The sequence below is a fragment of the Hemicordylus capensis genome, chromosome 1, assembly GCF_027244095.1.
Source record: "Hemicordylus capensis ecotype Gifberg chromosome 1, rHemCap1.1.pri, whole genome shotgun sequence".
Lineage (NCBI taxonomy): Eukaryota > Metazoa > Chordata > Lepidosauria > Squamata > Cordylidae > Hemicordylus > Hemicordylus capensis.
The window spans coordinates 287,733,788-287,747,672 of record NC_069657.1 but is presented as its reverse complement, the minus strand read 5'-3'; the positions used below and the strand labels follow the sequence as shown (position 1 = coordinate 287,747,672).

The 13,885-nt window shown below is 44.4% G+C and overlaps 1 protein-coding gene across 8 annotated transcripts in view; it reads left to right on the top strand.

Annotated features, from left to right (window-relative positions):
• Positions 1-13,885, top strand: part of SNTG2 (syntrophin gamma 2) — a 489,442-nt gene that overhangs the window by 359,821 nt on the left and 115,736 nt on the right. For all 8 annotated transcript variants that reach the window (XM_053286035.1, XM_053286038.1, XM_053286042.1 and 5 more), the window contains one exon: positions 6,773-6,811. In XM_053286035.1, coding sequence (XP_053142010.1) covers positions 6,773-6,811 — 39 coding nt within the window. The remainder of the gene's footprint in view (positions 1-6,772; positions 6,812-13,885) is intronic.

The following is a 13,885-nucleotide window of genomic DNA, read 5'->3' as shown; positions in this document are numbered from 1 at the left end:
AGACAAGCAATATTTACCTGGTGGGAGCATGGAGCATGCTCTCACACAATCCCTGCTGCTCTGTGCATCACAGAGCAGCATGGATCACTCTGAGGCCGGAACTCATTGTCCCAGCCTCCGAGAATCCCACAGTGCACCTCATGCCAGGTGCAGTGCACTGGGGGATTCCCCCAGGGGGCAGGCACTCTAGGTGCCCATCTCTGTGTCAAGAGAGCTCTGTGTCAAGCAGCTTGCACTGACACATGATCCCAGGAACTGAGTTAAGGGTGTGTTTGCGCCCTTAACGTCGGCTAATAGCCGGGCTGCGGCACTAGGTTTAGCACCACCAGGATATATGCGGATCCCAGTGGTTATCATGGGCAGCCAAGCCTCAATAACTTCCACTCATACCTCATGTATACAGATTTGCAAGGTCGGCAACATCAGTGGTCTCATCTAATTGCAATGCAAAATACCCACTGCTGTTCACATATTTCACAAGAATATCTTTATCATTAACTACTATATCATGAATTATGTGGGATACAGTGTCATTTTGGAGAAACAGAGTGAGCCAGGTCTCACCCAGTTTAGAACCATGAGCGGGGAGAGCGGGCTAAGCCCGCTCTCCCCACACACAAGCGGGAGGGAGCCCTGGGCGGCCAGATTGGCCACCCACACAATTGCCAGCTCCGTCATGGAGTTGGTGGGGGCTGGGGAGCTTGGGGGACATGTGGCCCCGGGAAGCTCCAGTATGCCCTGCACGAGTGCGCAGGGCATACTGGGGAGACCCCCAGAGCTGGGAGGCAGCCTTTCACCTCCCCTCCGGGGGCCTACTCGTGAGTAGCTGTGGCACGGAGCTGTGCTGCAGCTACTCATGATCAGATAGCCTGGGTTTGCGGAGCACTCAATCTGCAAACCCGGGCAAAGGGGAGGGATACAGAAGCGGGTGACCCACTTGTAAACCACCGGGCTCACCTGCAAGCCCGGTGGTGTACACAATCAGCAAAAATCAGGCAAGGCTCTCCTAGCACAATTTTTGCTAATCGTGAGAGTAGCCCCAGTAACTCCTTCATTGTCTTTAATCCACACAATAGACACAAATTCTTAAGCTGCAAGCAGAATACATTCTTCCCCAATAGGGCATGGTTTCCCTGCTTTGTTAATTCAAAGGCTGACAAGATATGAAGCTTGCAGGGCCTTCAGTTTACTGTTGCATGAGCAAACAAATTTACTTTCCATGAATTTGTACTGAATTTTTAAAAAATCAGAAGGCTGGACTTTAGAAAGCGCATATGTTGTCTCCAAAATGATGTTGGAGATTTACAGGCTTCAAACGTTTTGTTAGCCATCACGGCATAGTGCAAGACACTTCATGGCCTTGGTTCATCTTGCTCACCAAACCCTGTGTAGCCTAAATCAGTTTAGCTTAAGTTGTTTTGTGGTTTCCTTTACCAGTTTTTGGCATTACAATCTGTCTCTGTTGCTGGCACTTGTACTCATACTGGAACCTGGCAAACATGGGCTTGCACTCAGTGTCCTTTGCATGTGTAGGTTTGCTTGCTTGTTTGCATTTTTTATTTACTATTTCAACTTCTTGTACTGCCATTGATCTGACAGTTCTAAGGTGGTTTGCAAACTATTAGACAGTAGAAAAATCAGAGTAAAAACAGGCACATAAACATGATGTCATAACAAAATGTCAATCCTTTATCCAAGTGCACACCAGGAGGGGTAATAGCAGAAAGCAGCAGGTTTAACCATCTGGATCTTGTTACTGAAACCCCAAAATCTGTGTGAATAGTAGCATATGAAAAGATATGAAAAGATAATAGCATATGAAAAGATATGGTCACTCCATACCCGCTTGGCACCCAACTGGTGATCTAGCCGGATCACCAGATTTGCACTAACAGCAACTTGCAAAGGCTTTTTGAGGGCAGTTCCACAGGAGCAGCACCAGGTCTAGGAGAACCCCCAGGCTGTGTACCTTCTTCTTCAGTGGGAGAGCTGTCACATCCAGAACAATTGTTTGTATGTATGTATGTATGTATGTATGTATGTATGTATGTATGTATGTATGTATTATATTTGTATCCCACTTTTATCCTGAGGAGCCCAGAGGGGTGTACATGGTTATGTTTATCTTCACAATAACCCTGTGAGGTAGCTTAGGCTTAGAGATAAGTGACTGCCTCAAAGTCACACTGTGAGTTTCATGGCTGAATGGGGATGTGAACTTGGGTCTCCCCAGTCCTAGTCCAACACTCTAACCACTCAGTTGTATCTTCATATCCCCATTGGTGCGCCTACTAACTAACAGTGCCTCTGTCTTGTCAAAATTCAGTCTCAACATGGGGTGGCAGAAAATGCTCCCAGGCTTATTTTGAGAAATCTGCTCATATTGCCCAGGCTCCTCTGGCACTGCTCTGAATCCTCTCTGCCTGAAACGGGGCAGGCATTGCTCCCCTGCCTTGCGCCTGCATCTGGCCATTGCTGCTCTCATTTGCCTGAGGGGCTGAAAGATCTGGATGGCCCAGGAGCAGGATGTCTCCCCTTGACTTGCAGATGTTGTGAAGGATGCTGCAGGCCATTGTGACCTGTGGAAGCAGCTCCTCTTTCACATCCAGCAAGCTGCAGAGGGCATGCCAATGCGACTTCAGCTTCCCAAAAGTCCGCTTCATGATTATTCTTACATTGCTGTGGTGGAAGTTGAAGTTTATATATTTATATATTTATTTATTTATTTTAATTTATCAAATGTGTACAACGCCCCAAACGGGTTGGTAGTAACTAGAGACGGACCTCCTCAGATGACCTCAATGGACAGTGGGGCTCTTAGCGAAGAAGACACTCTCTTAAATACCCAGGGCCTAAGCTGTTTAGGGCTTTATAAGTTATAACTAGCACTTTGTATTTTGTCCGGAAACCATTGGCAGCTAGTGTAGCTCCATCAGTAAAGGAGTTCCTCTCCATGGTGCTCTGAGGTGCACAGTAGTGGGGGGGGGGATGAGCCACTTCTGAAGGCTGTATTCCTGTATTCACCACCACTGATTATGGAGGGAGCAGAAATAAAGATCCCAGCCCTCAGTTTTGCCACAAGAAGTGACATCCAGAAGATTGTTTTGTCCTGGCTACTTCCAGACACCCCTGCGTAAACGTCCATGAAATGCCTATAGAGTCATGCTGTAGTAGTGCTTTTGGTTGTAGTACCATGGCGGCCAGGGGGTGCCAAAATTTCAACATGTGTGCTGTCAATACACCCCAGAAGGCCTGGAAACTCCTTCTTCTGGAACCCTGCCATCACCTCCTGGGGGCTGCCCACTTGAATCATGTCCTCCAGGAACAGCTCGTTCAGCAGGAGAACTTCACTGAAAATCTCACATGCCATGTAGGTGCCTACTGCAAACAGGTTGCTGAGTGCCAGTTCTCATTAGAGGCCAACTTATACAGTGTGATGGCCAGCCGCTTCTGCACTGGCCTTGCACGACACATGGTGGTGTCCTGGCATCAGAGAATTGTGTCCATTTAACTTGCAAGAAACTCAAAGGTCTCCGAACATTCTGAAGCTGCCCATGAACCACTGGCCATCCCACTGTGACACATTTTCCATGGATTGAGAGGTGTTGTGTCTTGGCAGTGCCCACCTCTTGTCTGCGGGCAAGTCCTCTTGTAGAAGGTATGCCAAGGATGAGATCACTCCTGCACTTCTTTGCACATCTGCAGTGGGAGCTCTTGAGCTTGCAAGCAATCCGTTCTATTTGGTGATGGCAGCCTTTGAGCATTCAAGCAATCCGTTCTATCTGCATTGAACCTCACAGCTTCCTTACAGGCAGCAGCTGCCCCCCGCACTCCCAAAGCTTCAGAGAATTTGCAGTATTGCCCACCTTTGCATCAATCTCATTCTGAATTCCTCCTCTATTTTTTCCCATTTCCATGGTGATGTGTACTGCCATGCTGGGTGCTGTGCCCACCATTGCTCAAATCTTCACTGGATGAAAAGGAAGAGGATGTTGCCTGTCACCACTTCAGAGACTTTACAGTGTGCACAATGAATGCCTGTCACCTCCCCTGCTATGGCGGAGGGGGTGGGCAGAGGTGGTTGCTCTGTGAGTTCCTTAGATAGCAGATTGGTAGAGGCGGTGTCTCCTCAGAGGACACAAGGAGCTGAAGAATGCTCTTTGTTCACCTTGAAGGAGATGGGTTTCCAGTTATTAGTGCAGCTGCAAGCACAGAAAAATGAACCTATAAACTAAGAAACCTTGGAGCCTATGGTGTACTCTCTATTGGGGGAGGAGACTAATGTCACCCCTTCAGAAAGTTGTCTACTGAACTTCCAAATGCTTTGCTACACATGTAACTTGGGGGCAGATGGTGTGCATGAACGGAGCACCTTCTGAAGAAAGGGCCATAGAGACCATAGCAGCTTGCTGCTTCCACAGTATACAAGTCTCTCCCCTTTAGGTGTTTCAGCAAGCACCCCACCCCATCCTGGAAGCAAGCACTTGTCCAATTTCTCACCTTTGGATGGAGAAGAAAACACAGGCAGTAAATCAATGGGGAAGTTCACAGTTGCAGCAGATCATACCTTTTTTATGGGGGGGACAGCCACCCAATGGGTAAGAAAGCATTTGAGGAACCTGCAAATTCCCTCCTTTTTGTGGCGCATAACCGCATCCCTTCCCATGAGGAATCAAGCGCTCACAGCTCTTGGCAAGTTATCCCTCTGCTCACTGCCTCCACAACCCCAATTGGCAAGTAAGCATTTGAAGCACTAGGAAAATTTATCCCCTTTGTGTGAAGCAGAAATCCCACCCCAAATGTCCATTGCGGGGAAGTAGGCGGATGCAAGTAAAGCCCCTTACATATTGCAGCAGATGCATCCTGTCCACGGCTAGGGGCATGCACCCAAAGAATACGTGCCCACAGTGTAGCATCCTCACTTCTGAAGTGTGGGTGTTCATATAGGGGGGGAGGATTTTTGCTGATCTCCCCCTTCCCTCAAAAATGCCCTAAGCAATGCACAATTATGTCTGGGCGGGGGGGGGGGGGGGGGCGGTGATCCTCAGTGATATAATTGCACGTTGCTTAGAACATCTCCAGGGGCGGGGAGGAAGACAAAACAAAAATCAGTGTGCATCTACACTTCAAGGGATGCTACACTGCAGACATGAATCCTTTGGATGCATGCATGCAGCTTTAGTCAGGATACCAGTCAGTGAGGCTCTTGTCACGATCAGCCTGGAGTGGATTAGCGGTCGCTCACATGACTGCCGGCTCCGTTACGGTGCTGGTGAGGGCTGGGAGGATCAGAGGCTACGCGGCCCCTGGAAGCTTCAGCACACCCTGCGCAAGCATGCAGGGCATGCTGGAGAGACCCCCAAGCCGGGAGGCTGCATTTAAGCTGCCCGGTCAGAGGTCTACTCATGAGTTGCCATGCCACGGAGCCGCACCGCAGCAACACACGATTCAAAAAACCTGCTAGCCCGGTGGTTCTCATGGTCAGGTGAAATCGGGCTATGCTCCTCTAGCCCGATTTCATCTGATCGTGGGAATAGCCTTAGTATGTTTTAAACTAATCATTTTTATACATTGGTTTTTAGTTTAGTTTGTTTTTGGAGAATTTTAACTTATGTTGATGAAAAGTGGGTCACAAACAAACAAACAAAGCAACCCTTTTGTGAGTGGAAGATACATTGTACATGCAGGAGGGCATCTTTAGATGCCACACAATTGTCCAAGCCTCTCAGGTTTGCTTCCCCTCGCTACCTCAATCAGTGTAAGCTTTCTTTGGAAACCTTCTTATTATGCAGTGTAAGCCTACAATGGCTCAGATAATACAAGCCTTATTGCTCTGAAGAGAGACTCTTGACAACAGAAACATTTCAAGGATCTGATGCAAACTGTTTTCAATGTTCACACCAGTGAAATCAAGAAAATATTTTCCTTTTTCACTTGGGAAGTTTCTGTAGTTGTATGGATTCAACAAATACCTCGTTGAATTAGAGTTACAGTACAGCTTAAAGACCATTTCTTATAGAAATATAATATATTCCATATCTGTTCATAGCTGAATAATGGTAAAGGCAGAAAACATACTACTAGACAGTAAAAATAACCAATGCCTGTTAAAATGCTTTGCTGCTAAACTTAGAATCATATGTAAGTTCACACAATTAATTAAAAACTTAGAAGTATATTCTGTTCTTTCTTCATTTGGACAGAATGGAGATCCTGACTTGGTAACCTTATAATATTACACACATATCAAATAATATTAAAAATATAATTTTAAAATAACAAATATTTATATCTTCCTCTTGGGTCTATTTAAGGGAGTCACAAGCAACTTACAACAAGTTTTAAAATATAACCACAACAATAAATAAATTAAGTATGTAACAATATATAACAGAGACAGTGAATCCAATAATAAAGCAGAATCAATTCCGCCAACATAAACACTAACAACAACAATAGTACTGTTATATTTTTAGTCACCCAACTGGTTACCAGCAACATGGGGGCCAACAGAGCCTTCAAAGGGGAAGGAATTCCATAAGCTCGGTGCCACTATGAAAAGGCCCTGTTCCATGTCCCAGCCAATCAAACATATGATATTGACAGGTCTCAAAGCAAGGTGACAAGCATAGTGAGCAGGCAAACTCACGAGGTTTCAGTGTAGTTGACATTCTTGGAATCAAATTGTATTTATGTATGAAACTCATAACTATTTGACACCTCCAATCTGATCAACCATGATCTAACAATTATTTTCATTCTTTTTCTGCAGATAAAGATGTCAAATAAATGCTGTTCTCCTTCAGACCAGGTATGATAATCCATTTTATTAATCCTAAATGTTTGTCATCTTACTATTTTTTTCCTATTAATAAAAAAACAAAAGGCATAATCCAGCCAAAGTTAAGATCTTTAAAAGTCTTCTTGAGTTCAGTGGGTTGAAATAATGTGATCATGCAGTTTAATTCCTCCCACTGGAATAAATTAGACTTAAAATGCTCAACTTTGGAGAGCTTATGCCATAAGTTATCTTTCTATGGGTTATATTTACACACAAGGTGAAACAGTGAATTCTAAATGAACATTTGTTTAGAAAAGGCATGTTTTAGAAGCTGAGATATTCTAGGTAATGTAACAGAAAATGTCAGCAATTAATGAGAGAGCCAGAGCAGAATTTTGGAAGTTGTCATAATACAGCCAAATGATATTTAAATTGTTGTCTTGTTCTGAAAAGTATAGTACCTTTTAAAGTATTTTTTTGATTCCTACTTGCCTGATAATCTTGAATCCTCGTACACCAAACAGAGGCCATCATCTTCCATCTGCATATGGAAGTTAAGTTGCAGATTCTTCATTTGGAAGATGAACAGACAGCAAGCACCATCTAACAAAAGGGGAGGCTAGAAGCGGTTAAATTAGCTTCCTTCCCCATCTTTCCTTCTGCCTCTTGTTTGCTGATCATAACTGAGGCCTCTGATCCTCATCTCAGTGCATCCAACAACCCAGACTTTCTCATCAAGCTGCTCCTGCTCCAGGTATCCGAGAAGCCTTCAGGGTAGTGTAGGGCCAGCATCTTCATCCACAGAATGGAATGGAGGATACCCTGTTGGCTCAGTCTGACCAGTTTGAAAGGCACTTTGCTGATAAAATTGCCTACATCTGCCACACCTGATTCCACATTGGCAGCAAGCTCCTGATGAAATACATTTGACGCCTGTGTGACCTGAGTTTATCAAGCCTTTTCATCTTGTTCTGCCTGAAAATGTGGGTGAAGGAAGCTGAGCCACCTGCCCTGTTTTCAAGCATATTCTGGCCAGCACTACATTTACAGTGAGACTGGGAGCAGCTCTCCCTACTTTAAAAGGCAGGGAGCCGCATTCCCAGCCAGGCTGCAAAGCCGTTACTGGCTAAGCTTCTCAAAAATGGAACTGTGCAGCTCCGTTTTTGAGAAGCGTGGCCAGTGCCAGCTTCCCAGCCTGGCCGGGAACGTGGCTCCCTGCCTTTTAAAGCAGGGAGAGCTGCTCCCAGTCTCACTGTAAATGCAGTGCTGGCCAGAATATGCTTGAAAACAGGGGGCGCATTTCCATTTGTGAGTGTGCCACACCGCCCTGTGTTTGACATCAGATGCAGGTGAGTGGCGGGAGACCACTGCCGCTGAGCTGAACTGCAGCCGCCGCCAGCTTTCCTACACTCCTGGACTGGATCCATCTTGCTTTTGGAGATCCAAGTGACATCTGTGTCCTGGAGTTCTTCTGCCCAGTTAGGAACATAGGAAGCTGCCTTAAACAGAGTTAGATCAAGTGCTCTAACTCAAAATAGCCTAGTCTGACTGGTAGTGGCTCTCCAAAGTTTTAGGCAGAACTCTTTCCCAATCCTACCTGAAGATGCCAGGGAGATCCCAGGGAGAACCTGGGACTTTCTGCATTTCAGCATGCAGACCAACGATACCCATCGTTGTGGTAACATGCAGAGGGCCTTCTTTGAGGTGGCTCCAGCAGAGAAGTGTTCTGCTGTTTGAGATGTGATTGGAGTGTCTCCTGCACCACAAGCTAAATATCCTGTGATTCCAATGTGTCTTCTCTGATCTCATTTGATTGTGTCTTTGTTTAGCTTTCTCAGGGCTTCCTCCCTCTCTTCAATATTCTCTAATGTTCTTTCTTGCTGCAGCTGCTCCTGCTGCTCCTCCTTCTTCCTCTCCTCCTCCTCCTCCAACTCCTCCTCCTTCTTCTCTGTTTTTAAATTTGTGAATTGCTCTTGGAGGGCACACAGTTCAAAAATAATAAACAAATAAATTATTCTTCATTCTAACCTGTAAACTCTGTTTGTTTATCTTTGGTGCAAAATTCACTTCAGAATACAGATTCAATGATAGAAAAATTCAGTCACTCCTGTGAACACAATTTTTTTTACAGTAATTACTTTAAATTCAATATGAACTATTTTTCTTAAATATATTGTGTTTCTATAAGATGTTTTAGGCTCATATATCTTTATCATTTTGAAAATGAAATGTCAGCCCAATAGCATAAACTTGTATATCATGTTATTGGAACTTGTAGAATGTTTACAGTTTCTGTTCACCAAATATTAACACATTTTGATTCTGCCTTGTATAATATATCATAATGTTAAGGAGATGGAAAGCACTTGATTCTGTGTTATTTTAAGAGACAGAAAGATTTGTGACTCAGTTTCTAAAAACACATACAACATTGGATCATTGATTTTTTTCTTTCTTTTATGAAATGTTAAATTAGGGTAAAACAAAAAGACCTGTTCTCTTGAGTTATTTTTAACTTCAAAGGAAATATCTCCTTATCTTACTGAAAGTCTAAGCCTAGTCTAAAGAACTGGTATTTTATAAGAGAATTATTGCTAAGTAATCAAGGCATTATTGATCACTATAGTATTGTAAAATGTGTTCAGAGTTGTCTATGCATTTATTTTCCATATTTTGGGGGGGGGGAGAATAGCTCATTGCTGAATACCACAAAGAAAGCTGTTCTTTCATATAGCTGTAGCTGAGCCCGCAACCTTTATCCCAAAGACAATAAGGTCCAAGCACAAAACTGCATTTGTCACATTAATTGCTACTCTTGGCTCCTATCTCCCTCAGATGTCCCCCGACTGTCAAGCTTTAGACTATACGTTCCTTGGAGCAAAGACTTGACATTTTCCCCTCAGCCTAAGTCACCTGTGAAGGGCTACTGTGAGCTTAAAACACTGCTCTGAGCAGTGTTGAACTTGGAGGACAGATAGGATACATGTGCAACACATTTTGATGGAGAAGACTGGTGATGATCTGTGAAAGATCTGATAAAATGAAATAACTAAAGGGTTGTGTGCAATAAGTTATGTAGCTCTAAATATCTAGTTGCAGTGGCATTAATAATTTGTTCCTGAAGCCTATGCCCTAGTGTACAATTAAACTAGTGGATTTTGAAGTACTTGAAATAGCTTGTTATATAATTAGCAAACCAGCCTGGTTTCAAACTTCAGACTTTTAACTGGGCAAGTTGATTAGAGCAGTCCCCAGCTTTGATTGTCATGTCTGTATTCAGGTTATACATGCAACATTCTAGGGAGGCAAACATCTGCTACAGCCTCATTTTCCTTAGTGCCCCCCTCCCCTTTTCTCCTTGTATATAATTGCTGTCACCAACTGCTCATTTGTATTAGAATAAATAGACCAAACTAACAACATTCCTGAAGCTACAGCTTTCTTTGCCTTTTTAATTTTTTATTGCTACACGACGCTTGATGGCCAGCTATTAATTACGTAAAGGCAGATTTTGCTGCCAGTGAAGTCATTGCTGTCTCTTTCAGTTGCATGATCTTACAACCTTGCCAGAGTACATATTATGTTTGTGGATTACCTATTGACATTTCATTTTTATGCTTGGCAGTTTGCCTTTCCATACTTAATATGATCTTTACAATCTCCTAAGTACATTTTGCATTAAAGTGAAGACTCTTATTTTCTTGTAAGCTGTATATTATCTGTGCATCTTTTTCATATGCAAAGGATATCATTGACACAAAATAAACATTGTTCATTGTTTTATTTAATTGGAGAGGCTTGGATTCTAAGAACTGTGAGTGAAGTTCTGCTCTTACCACAGCTGAGGAGTGGCTGCAGGGTGGGGGGGTGGGGTGGAGCAATCCTTCTCCCTTCTCCCCCCCCCCTGCTAGCTGTGGGGTGAGAGCAGGAGCGACGCTGCGCCCATCTGTTCGAGCCAGTGTCCTTAAGCAACTGCTCAGCATGCCTGCACAGTTGAGAGATCATTGCAAGCCTGTGAAGTCATGGGCTTGCGACTATCTCCTCTATGGTGTCATGCCTCGTATTTGCTTAAAGACACTGACCCGAATGGATGGCACAGCATTGCCCTGCTCCCACCCCCACAGCTAACAGGGGAGGGGGAGAAGGGAGAAGGACTGCTCCACTCCCCCCACCCCACAGCCACTCCTCAGCTGCGGTAAGAGGGTTATTTTTTAAAGTGGAGCTTTGGTGGGGCAGGGGCAGGGTGGCTGCCAGAGGCCCCTGGCCCCAGCTATTTGAAGGCTCCTCCAGATCTTGGAGGACCAGACCTGGTCCCCAAGATCCGGGGTTATTGCACCTCTGTCCCCATGCAATTGAGGGTCAAATGGTACACTTGTAAGTGGCTAGCACGTGGTTCCTAATATGGCCAACGTCCTAACTAATGAAGCCTTGTGTTCCATGAGATGTGCCAGTGCTACAGAAGAGATTGGCTAACTCAGGACTGGCACAAACAAGGGGAGGTGAATTCTGATGAACTCCCTTTGCCTTAGAAGTCTTTGGTGTCACCCAGTATGTCTTGAGGGCATATTGAGGGCTGCACAATCCTTATGGAGGGCTGCACAATCCCCTTATGGGGGACACAGAGGGCTTTCAGGGGAAAGGGAGGTAGTTGAAATCCCCCTTCATTAGCGCTGGTTCTACATTAGTCAGGAAATTGTCAGGAGCACTAGTACTTCATTTATTAGGATGTCAGCCATTGTGGTTACCCAGAACATCAGATTGCTAGAAAATTCAAATAATGGTTCGGATAAGCAGTTATGGGTAAAAGCAAAACATCCCAGCAGTCAATCCAACCTTACCAAAAGGAAATTCTATCTCAGTACCAATTCATACTACTTAAGCGGCAGCAAAGCAAAACACAAGCAAGGGAAGTTCTCCATAGTTAATGATGGCATGCTTGATTGCTTCATGCTGCTGTATCTGATACACCCTGCAATGAACATCCTGTGTTTCTGTGGATCACAGACTCATTCCCAGTAGTAGCAATCTGTTGTCGCAAGAAATGCAGGAAATCCATTTAGGATGAAATGGAAAATTTAGGGTGAAAAGGTTCAAAGTATTCCAAGTAGTTTGTTAATGACACATCAGATTAAAATTCATCATGCAGTCCTCTTATAAATGCATTTAGCTCATTGGGGGGGGGGGGGACAACAACTGATGAAGTTCTTCATTTTCACAACTTTTTTGAGAGAGACCACAGCAGACAGATTCTTCATCTTCAGATAAATTACTTAAACTGTTGGTGATTCTCAAATGCCAGTTTAACAACCGTATTTCTCCTGCTCAATACACAATTAACTGCTCAGAGACACTTGCAGAGTACAGTCATTTTCCCTCTTATCTTCCTTTGTAGCAGTTAACCTGGCTGAGGGTTTTTTTCAGTCACACTTCAGAAGGCAGGTTCTCTGTCATTATAGCTCTTCTTTGCATCTGTTACAGTAAGGAATATCTTCTTCCTGCACACATTTTCTGAGATCAGCTTTAAACAGTAAAACTAAATTATTCTTTTTTTTTCCTAGTGGAAATGTGCCCCAGATTCTTGGATTCCTGTCATGGCTACTATTCTAACCAAAACAACTTCTCCCCGTATTTTTTTATTTGAGTTTCCATCTTGCGCAAGTAAGACTGTCACATATATAAAAGATGATACCTTGCAGCTGCCAGCCTGGGAAAGGCAAGAACTGCAAACAGTGCTCCTGCATTTCTAACAAATTTAAGTCGGCAGGCTGGCAAGGAAGGGTTATAGAATAAAAGGGTGGCTCAGTGGACCATCTGAGGCTACTTTCATGCAATCAGCCCCCTGACAGTGTGAGTGTCATACCTAGGGTCCCCTCTGCATTGTGTTCATAGCAGTTATTAATGCCTAGCCCATTCTTCTCTCACGACCATAGTACAGAATGTTAACAATCATACTCCCTGCCCTTTGTGGCCCTGGTAAGCTCTCTGTTTAGAAACCTTCTTGCCTTTGTTTTCCTTTTTTGTTACCCTATAACTGGGGGTGGGTTAGGGTTAGGGTTAGGGTGGTGTTCAATGGTCAGATTAGGCAACTGAGGATAAGATAAAATGGGAGTGATATGCTTTGTGTACCAGGCCCCCAACACAAGCTTGAAAGCAGCTTTTTGCAACAACTCAGTTCCAAATACTTTTCAGGAGCAGCCCAACATAGAGCACATTGCAGTAGTCCAGCTCAGGGGCTCCTGGCCTTTTTCAAAAAAGTGTACCCCTTCTGTTGCAAATCTTCAGCTCAGGGATCCCATAGAGATTTTGAGTATGTGTGTGTGCGCGCGCACGCGCGTGAACACATAAATTTAAATGTGACAAACTACTCCAGTCATGGCTTACATTCAGATGAAGTTACTCATGAGTACTACCACTGAAACTGATGGGACAGGTTTACTTGTCCCATTAATTTCAATGAGAATACTCAGTGCTAATGTTCCAAAACCTGTCAGTCAGGCTGAGGGCTGGGGTACACTGAGCTTCAGTACACAGCTAGCCAATCAGGAGCAGAAGAGGAAGGTCTTCATCCTTCTCTCTCCATTTCTCTTCTGCAGTGGACAGACACATTACTAAGGGTATGTTGGTTTGAACCAGTGATTCTCAGATGGGGAACAAATAGCATGGCTGCACTGTGGGGGGACAGGAGGGGTCTGAGTACTCTCTGGGAGCCATTCAAGAACCCTGAATCCAACAGGATTCCTGTTTGGAACCCCTGATACCTGATATGTAACAAAAGCATGGTTGGTAGTGGGAAGATCAGCTGCCTACAAGAAGAGTTGCAGCTGGTTTACAAGGTGAAACTGTACAAAGGTCCTCTTGTTACAGCTGCCAACTCACCTTCCATGAGCAAGGTCACATCCAGGAATATTCTCTGGGCACCTGCTACTTCAGAAGGCAGTGCCACCCCATCCAGAACAAGTTGAGTACCTCTTCTCAGACTGACTTTCTACTGACCAAAATCCTCTCTGCCTTGCCTGGATTAAGTCTCAAAGGCTATTCACAAGGTCCACTGAAATCGGGCTAGGAGAGCTTAGCCCCATTTCAATGGACCATGAGAACCACCGG